Below are 8,984 nucleotides of genomic sequence, written 5' to 3'. Positions count from 1 at the left end.
AATATAAAATTCAATAAAAAAAATTTATTTTATAATATTTAAATTAAAATGTTAATACAAATTTAATGATATTAATTAAATATTTAACTTTAATTTAATTTACATTTTAATTTAACATAAATATAAACATTTTAATTCACTTGCTTCGTGAACGGAACATAGATTTGAACTTTTATTAAATAGCTAAAACGAATAATGAAAAGGTAGAGAGAAGTTGATTCTTGATTCATGTTTGACCCATGAAGGGAAAGAAAGGCATTTAGGTTAGAAAACAAGGTATGAATTTCAGGGGTCATGGGATAGCATGCTGCCCAGATCCCATGGTACTGGGGGAGATGTAGTGAGGAGTGAAGGATGGAGAGGTATAGCAAAAAGTAAAATGGACTTTGCAGTGCCTGGTAAGGACTTTAACTTGGACGCAAAGGGGAGCTCATGAATGTTCTTGAGAGCTGGCCTCAGAAACTCAAATCAATAAAGTGACAAGTGTTAAAAGAACTAAGAATGCAGGATAGTCTCCCCACCCCGCTCCACCGCACCCCCCCCCCCCCCCCCCCCCCCCCCCCCCCCGCCCAAGATGCCTAGGTCCTAATTCCAGGAAATCGCGAATAGATTACCTCTCAGGCAAAAGGGACTTTTCAAATGTGATTGTCAGTCTTTTTTTTTTTTTAAAGTATTTTAATTTTATTGGAGTATAGTTGACTTACAAGAGTTATCAACCTTGAAATGGGGAGATTGTTCTGGATTATCTGGGTGGGCTCAGTCTAATCACAAGAGTCTTTAAAAGCAGAGAATGTTTCAGATGAGAGTAGGTGTGACATTGCTGGCTTTGAAGAGGGAGGAAGGGGACCATAAACCAAGGAATGTGGGTGGCCTCTAAAGAAGCTGGAAAAACCAAGGAAATGGATTCTATCCCAGAGCCTCCAGAAAGGAAGGCAGCCTTGCTGATACCTTGATTTCAGCCCAGTGAGACCCCTGTCAAACTTCTAACCTACAGAATTGTGAGATAATAAATTTATGTTGTTTTAAGCCACTAAGTTTGTGGTAATTAGTTACAGCAGTGATAGTAAATTCACACACTCAGCTTCTTCAGATAGAACTATGTAGAGGCCACGTTTTATTCTGCTTCCATGTAAGGCTCTCTCATGAGATCAGATGGAGGGTCTAGGATATACAAACTGAGACGGGTTGGCAAGTAAGGCAGATGAGGAAGAGCAAAGATGTGTGTGTGTGTGTGTGTGTGTGTGTGTGTTTTAACTTAAAGGAGGAGAAGAAGGTAAAATGAGTTGATATTGAATAATTTGTAGATTTCCTTTAAGGTAAACTCATTCCAAAATTTTCATAAATTGAATCACTTCCTTTAGGGAGAAAGACTAATTATACTTAATCAGAAGTATTCATTTGGATTGATATGTACCAGAATTCTAGCAGGTCAATTCAAAACTTCAAAGGAATAATCTATCCCTATGTCTCTAAATCTGCTCTGCTTGGTCAGTGTGGTCCCTCCATTCCATATTACATTTGAAATAATCCCAAAGACTTCCTCACATTACACTCAGCCAGCTGAGGAAACATAAAACTAGAAGGGTCCTGGGCATAGCATCCATCCATCGAGATGATTCCCAGAATTTCCAATACAGTGCCATATAGGTCCTTCCTAATGTTCAAAAGGGTAACTGATAAAGGAATTTCAGGAGAAATTACCTATTGGGTAATACCTTTGGGTATTATCCGTATGAGTCATTTTAAATTTTCTTGACCTTGAATGGGAATGGATTTAGGAGACTGAAAAACCCAGGAGACCTGAACAGAGGTCTTTCCTCTGCCATGAGTCATTTATGCTCCTCCAGATATGAAGGAAATAGTTAATCCACTTATATGAACAATGATGTAAAGTCAAATCCATATCCAATATACAACAGAGGGGAGAGGACAGAGCCACAAAGCAATGAGAGAGGGGTTCATCAGCAGAAATTTTTGCCCCTGACAACTCCACTGTAAGTGTCTTCTACGAAGGAGTAATGATAGCCTGGGATATACCTCCCAGAGATAAAGGCAAATAATACTGAATGTGGGGCTTCAAGGGCTAATCCATTTGGGAACAGAAACAATTTATAGGAGCAATAGGCTCAAATAGAAAAGAGGAACTCAGAGTGTGGTGATCAAAAGGGGGATGGAGCTGTGACATGAAGTCCTGTGGTGGTAAAGGAATGATCGGGTTGAAATCAAGGAGATAGAAAAGTAGGCAGTTCAGGCGACTGAGACTGAGAAGAGAAGAGTATTGCTGTGATACCACTGGACTCAAATTTTCCAGGTCCCTCCATAGGTGACATAGAAACGGCAGCAATGGGTAATGTCCTTCAGTATTTGCTTAAATAATTTTCCAGTAGCCACAATGGGAGTCCAACAGGGGTAGCTCAGAGAGAGTGTTTAATGGGGTAGGCATCTTGTTTTGCAGTTTTTCTCAACTACACATAGTGTATCTTTTCGGATTCTTCCATGTTCTAATAATAAGAGCTATACTCTTGTAAAAATTCAGGGCTGTTTGTTGTTGAACGTGGAAGGCAACATTTGGGTAGAGCATGGGCTCTGGAGTCAGGAAGACCTGGGTCTGAATGGGAGTTCTGCCCCTTACTTCCTGTATGACCCTGGGCATGTCAGGTTTTGTTTTTTGCTTTTTGTTTGCTGGGACTTCGTTTCCTCATTTGTAACATAGGGATAGTGTCATGTATATCGTAGCACTGCAATGTGTATTTAATTAAATAACTTTTATGCCTGGTACATAGTAAGTACTTAATAAAAGGTGTTTGTAATACCAATTGTGAGAATAAGTTACCCTGGGGAATTTGTTTGTTTGTTTGTTTGTTTTACTGAAGTAATCTCTTTCTCCTTTTGACTATCCATGTTGGGATCAGTAGACAGATGACCATAAGGAACAGTGAGAGACTCTGGCAGGAGCCTCCATTTTCAAAATGCACACAAAACATATCACTTACCTAAGCCAGAGGTGGAGGTAGGTGTCATGGATCATTTAAGTCTCTAGCAGTTCGGAGAAATATGTTTTCAATCATGAACTAGGAAAACACTTTCTTCTTCTCCAACACCTTCCACAGGGCGTCTTTGATCTCTTTGCTCCTCAAACTGTAAATGACAAGGTTTAGCATGGGGATCACCAGCGAACAGAACACAGATACCACCTTGTCTCTGCCGAGTAAGTAGCTGGAGCTGGGTCGCAGGTACATGAAAAGGGCCATCCCAAACAACAGAGTCACTGCCATCAGATGCGAGGCACATGTGTTGAAGGCTTTCCTTCGACCTTCCGCTGAGCAGATCTTCAAGGCAGCAGCCACTATGTAACTGTAGGAGATGAGGAGGATGAGGAATGATGTGCCCCCGCCAGGAAATTCACCACTTGACTGAAGAAAGTGTTAGAGCAAGAAAGTGTGAGGACTCAAAAACAGAAATATAGATCAATGGAACAGGATAGAAAGCCCAGAGATAAACCCACGCACATATGGTCACCTTATCTTTGATAAAGGAGGCAAGAATATATAGTGGAGAAAAGACAGCCTCTTTAATAAGTGGTGCTGGGAAAACTGGACAGCTGCATGTAAGAGAATGAAATTAGAACACTCCCTAACACCATACACAAAAATAAACTCAAAATGGATTAAAGACCTAAATGTAAGGCCAGAGAGTATAAAACTCTTAGAGGAAAACATAGGCAGAACACTCTATGACATAAATCACAGCAAGATCCTTTTTGACCCACCTCCTAGAGAAATGGAAATAAAAACAAAAATAAAAAAATCGGACCTAATGAAAATTAAAAGCTTTTGCACAGCAAAGGAAACCATAAACAAGATGAAAAGACCACCCTCAGAATGGGAGGAAATATTTGCAAACGAAGCAACTGACAAAGGATTAATCTCCAAAATTTGCAAGCAGCTCAATATCAAAAAAACAAACAACCCAATCCAAAAATGGACAGAAAACCTAAATAGACATTTCTCCAAAGAAGATATACAGATTGCCAACAAACACATGAAAGGATGCTCAACATCATTAATCATTAGAGAAATGCAAATCAAAACTACAATGAGGTATCATCTCACACTGGTCAGAATGGTCATCATCAAAAAATCTACAAACAATAAATGCTGGAGAGGGTGTGGAGAAAAGGGAACACTCTTGCACTGTTGGTGGGAATGTAAATTGATACAGCCACTATTGAGAACAGTATGGAGGTTCCTTAAAAAACTAAAAATAGAACTACCATGTGACCCAGCAATCCCACTACTGGGCATATACCCTGAGAAAACCATAGTTCAAAAAGAGTCATGTACCAAAATGTTCACTGCAGCTCTATTTACAATAGCCAGGACATGGAAGCAACGTAAGTGTCCATCAACAGATGAATGGGTAAAGAAGATGTGGCACATATATACAATGGAATATTACTCAGCCATAAAAAGAAATGAAACTGAGTTATTTGTAGTGATGTGGATGGACCTAGAGACTGTCATACAGAGTGAAGTAAGTCAGAAAGAGAAAAACAAATACCGTATGCTAACACATATATATGGAATCTAAGAAAAAAAAAAAAGAAAAAAAAATGGTCCGAAGAACTTAGGGGCAAGACAGGAATAAAGATGTAGACCTACTAGATAATGGACTTGAGGATACGGGGAGGGGGAAGGGTAAGCTGAGACAAAGTGAGAGAGTGGCATGGACATATATACACTACCAAATGTAAAATAGATAGCTAGTGGGAAGCAGCCGCATAGCACAGGGAGATCAGCTCGGTGCTTTGTGACCGCCTAGAGGGGTGGGATAGGGAGGGTGGGAGTGAGGGAGACGCAAGAGGGAAGAGATATGGGGATATATGTATATGTATGACTGATTCACTTTGTTATAAAGCAGAAACTAACACACCATTGTAAAGCAATTATACTCCAATAAAGATGTTAGAAAAAAATAAATAAATAAAGATGGTTTCACTCACATGAGGAAAAAAAAAAAAAAAAGTGCCCGGACTGGTGGGAGGTCACAGAAGAAATGGTTGACGATGTTGGGTCCGCAGAAGTGGAGCCGAAACATGGAGCTGGCTTGGACCAGGGAGCTCAGGAAGACACCGAAATAGGCCCCAACCACCATGCGTGTACAGAGGCCCTGGGACATGACAGCAGTGTACAGCAGGGGGGCTGGAAATGGTGGCGTATCGGTTGTATGCCATAGAAGTCAGGAGGAAGCACTCAGTTAGACATATGCCGACAAAAAAAAAGAACTGAGCAGCACAGCCCAAGAATGATATGGTCTTCTGCTCCTGGAAGAAGTCAATGAGCATTTTGGGAGCCACTGCAGAAGAGTAGTGAATGTCAATGAAGGACGGGTTGCTGAGGAAGAAGTACATTGGTGTGTGTAGGTGGGTGTCACCTCTGATCAGAAAGATGAGGGCCAGTTTCCAGGCCAGGGTCACAAGATAGGTGCCCCGGAAGGTTACAAAGAGGGGGGCCTGGAGTTCTGGATGGTCTGCAAATCCCAGGAGGATGAACATGGTCACTGACAAGCCGTTCCAGGCCTTAGTTGTGGACATGTTTCCCATGGACCACAAGGACGAGACGCAAACCTGGGATAGTAATGATAATCCACAGTGCAGGTGACGTCTGCAAATTATTAAATGCACAAGAGGAAGGGCAGAGTATTACAGGAGGTTACAACTTATGCAACTCTCTTTCTCTCAGAAGGCAAATATCTTAAATATTTGTTTTTTAACATAATATAATATGGTTTATATGAACTTAAACTTTGGATTCAGACTCCCTGTGATTAAGTCCTGCCTCTACCTTTTAGTAGCTGTGTCACTTTGGATGAGATAGCTAACATCTCTAGGCTTCAATATCCTTATCTTTAAAAAGGGTGACTTTACCTACTTCACCTATTTGTTTTAAGAATATAATAAAGCAAATTGTATAAAGTGACTGACACATAGTAAGTCTGCTGTGAAAACAGTTTTGTGTTTCCCAGGTGAATCACACCATGCCCTGAAATAACTATTTATCTGACATTATTCCAGTTTCAGTATTGGAATGGAGAAACCAACAGATGGACAGGATTCAGCTATTTACTTGTGGAACAGTCAGTCAGACATTTTGAATGTTTTAAATCCAAAGGATTAGGCCAGATGTGCATAGAAATGTTCTTAATTGTCAAATACTAGATCTGAATATACTAACATGGTTCCAGTCTCAAATTTGTGTTCACTCTGAGCTCTCTAACCTATTCGTTAAGAATGTGGACTCTAGGGCTTCCCTGGTGGCACAGTGGTTAAGAGTCCGCCCGCCAATGCAGGGGACATGGGTTCGAGCCCTGGTCCGGGAAATCCCACACGCTGCAGAGCAACTGGGCCCGTGCACCACAACTACTGAGCCTGCGCTCTAGAGCCCGCGAGCCACAACTGCTGAGGCCCGTGCGCCTGGAGCCCGTGCTCCGCAATGGGAGAGGCCATTGCAATGAGAGGCCCGCACAGTGCAGCGAGGAGTGGTCCCTGCTCGCCGCAACTAGAGAAAGCCCGCGCACAGCAACGAAGACCCAATGCAGCCAAAAAAAAAAAAAAAAAAAAAAAAAAAGGACGTGGGCTCTGGATTTGGACTGCCTGGATTCAGTTTCCAGCTTTACCACTTAATAGATGTGTGATCTTGGACAGGTCACTTGAACTCTCTATGACACTCTGTAAAATTAGAGATCATAATAGCACTTACCTTGTTATTAGGAACTATCATATCTATCTATCTATCGTCATCTTTCTACTCTCCTTTAGGACATTCCTGGCCCATAGTAAGCATTCTACAAGTGTTTGTTGTTGCTATTGTTTAAAACCTAAATTGCAAACTATCCTCGACCAAATTCTTAGAATTTTCAATGTAGGAAGCGTCTTTTGAGATCGGGGACTTGATTCCATTCAATCCACGTCTGTAAGAATTCCCATCACCACCTCACACATCCACACTAAATCTCAGTTCGCATCAATCAGAAGAGAGCTCTGCCATTGCTCTCTGAAGCTGAGGTCCCTGCAGGAGACTCTAGGAAAAGTGTGGTCAGAGGACTTGGTGTCTCATGGTGAATGACCCTTAAACGTTTGGAATATATCTTGATCCTTCTTCACGTCTTAACCTAAACAATTTGGAAATCAACCAAATTACCATAACTGTCTTTTAAGCCATATGTTCAGCCTATTCTACCTAACTCTTAAAATATAGTAAATCCCACAAATTTCATTTATTTTTCAAAAAGAAAATGTTATCTTATGAATTTTAAAGCAATATGTGAGAACTGTAAAATAATTTGATCAGCAAACAACTGTGAAATACTAAACCTAAAAATCATGTGCAATTCCTCATAGACACACAAAAACCCTCCAAACTGGAAATTATGGCATTCTATCCCCTGAAATAACAGCTCTTAATATTTTGGCCTGTTCTGTGCAAGGATATGTATATATGTGTGGGTGTTTGTATCATAGTACACAGACCCTCTATAACTTACATATATTATAGAGAACATTCTAAGTCAGTAACTTCACAATTTGGGAAGTACCACTTTCTCTATTTGCTCTGAATTTTTCTGGCTCAATTTAGGAGTGTGACCTCATTTTAATATCCCCAGTTTTTCATAAATCAATCCATATCTACCCATTGCTAGTCAAGGTCTCATTGACCTTCTTCACTTTCTTCTTGGTACTTGCACGGAGAGATGCCCTTAGATTGGGGTCCACCTTCTTCCCTCTCAATAGTTCCTACTACAGATTTTTCAGTGCTAAAACTCTCAGATTTGGATAGTGAGACAGTGTGAACCTCATTTTAAGCCATCACCATGCCATCATTTGTGCAGTTTAGGAGATCTCTCCCAATGCCAATCTTACCAATGTGGTTTTAAGATTTATCCTATGCTCAGAGGTTATGCATCTGTTTGTGAAAGGTATGTAGAGTTCTGAGAATCAAGAGAGGATGCTTTCCTCTTGAAGAAAAGGGACCCACAGCAAAGTTTAGCATGATCTGCCGCAGGTGTAGTGTCACATGGAGAAACTGAGAGCTAAACAAAAACAGCTCTGCTGGAGCCCTCACCCAATTCTGAGTAGGGTCCACCATTTAGCAAGTTAGGGACCTGAGGTCCATGATGTGGTTCAGGTTGTTTGGGGCAGCTATTCAGGTTAGCAGAAAAGGGATAAGGTAGTGGTTATGATTCTGGGTAGGCTTCAGGACAAGCCGGGTTCTAATCCTGACTCTGCCACTTGCCAGTGGTGGGATATTGAACAACTCATTCCTCTGTTCTGAGTCTCAATTTCTCTGTTTGCAAAACAGGGATAACAGTGACTACGGAGTTGTTTGAGGATCAGTTAACAGAGTTGTTTGAGGATCGCATGAGACAATGTGTGAAAGGTTCATGGGTCCTGAGATAGAATGTTTGCTTAATAAATTGACACTGTGATTGCTATCAGCAGTGAATATTCCTTAAATAATTATTTATGAAACTGAGCCTTTTTTGGAAACAATTCCTCCTCATGTGATACATTAAAGTATGCTTTTCTTACAGAAATAGGGAGTTCACTGATGGATCATATAGGATTATAAGAGGTGTACAGGAGTGAGGTTGCAGAATTTGATGATCTGGAGGTTGATGTGTCAACTGAAAGTCTGTTTTGAATGTTGCCATTAGGAGGGAAAACTTTCATATTTAAGAATGAAATTTCCCATCCCCAGAAACAGAAAGTGAAGCTGGGCATATTGAAACAAGAGGAGAAGCTTATCCAGGGTTTTATTCTCACATATGGATGCCCTGAATGTTATTCTAGACCCTTAAATGGAAGTTATGTTAAGGGTTTATGAAGCACTTTACATCGCTGAACTCTGCTCACAAAGAGGTGCTTCTTCCCTTGAGAGAGAAAGGAAATCTCCTTCATTCTTGCAGCAAACTCTGGGAGGTTCAGT

General features: G+C 40.8%; 1 protein-coding gene across 1 annotated transcript; it reads right to left on the bottom strand.

Annotated features, from left to right (window-relative positions):
* Positions 1 to 3,071: 3,071 nt before the first annotated feature.
* OR5A1 (olfactory receptor family 5 subfamily A member 1) lies at positions 3,072 to 5,602 on the bottom strand. Its single transcript, XM_068555991.1, is given in 5 exon segments — positions 3,072 to 3,394; positions 3,397 to 3,447; position 4,309; positions 5,035 to 5,199; positions 5,201 to 5,602. Coding segments are annotated over 5 exon segments (942 nt in total).
* Between the last annotated feature and the right edge of the window lie 3,382 nt (positions 5,603 to 8,984).

Source organism: Eschrichtius robustus, chromosome 11, assembly GCF_028021215.1.
Source record: "Eschrichtius robustus isolate mEscRob2 chromosome 11, mEscRob2.pri, whole genome shotgun sequence".
In the NCBI taxonomy this organism is placed as follows: Eukaryota; Metazoa; Chordata; class Mammalia; order Artiodactyla; family Eschrichtiidae; genus Eschrichtius; species Eschrichtius robustus.
Note: the sequence above shows the minus strand (reverse complement) of the source record. Positions and strands in the feature narration are given on the sequence as shown.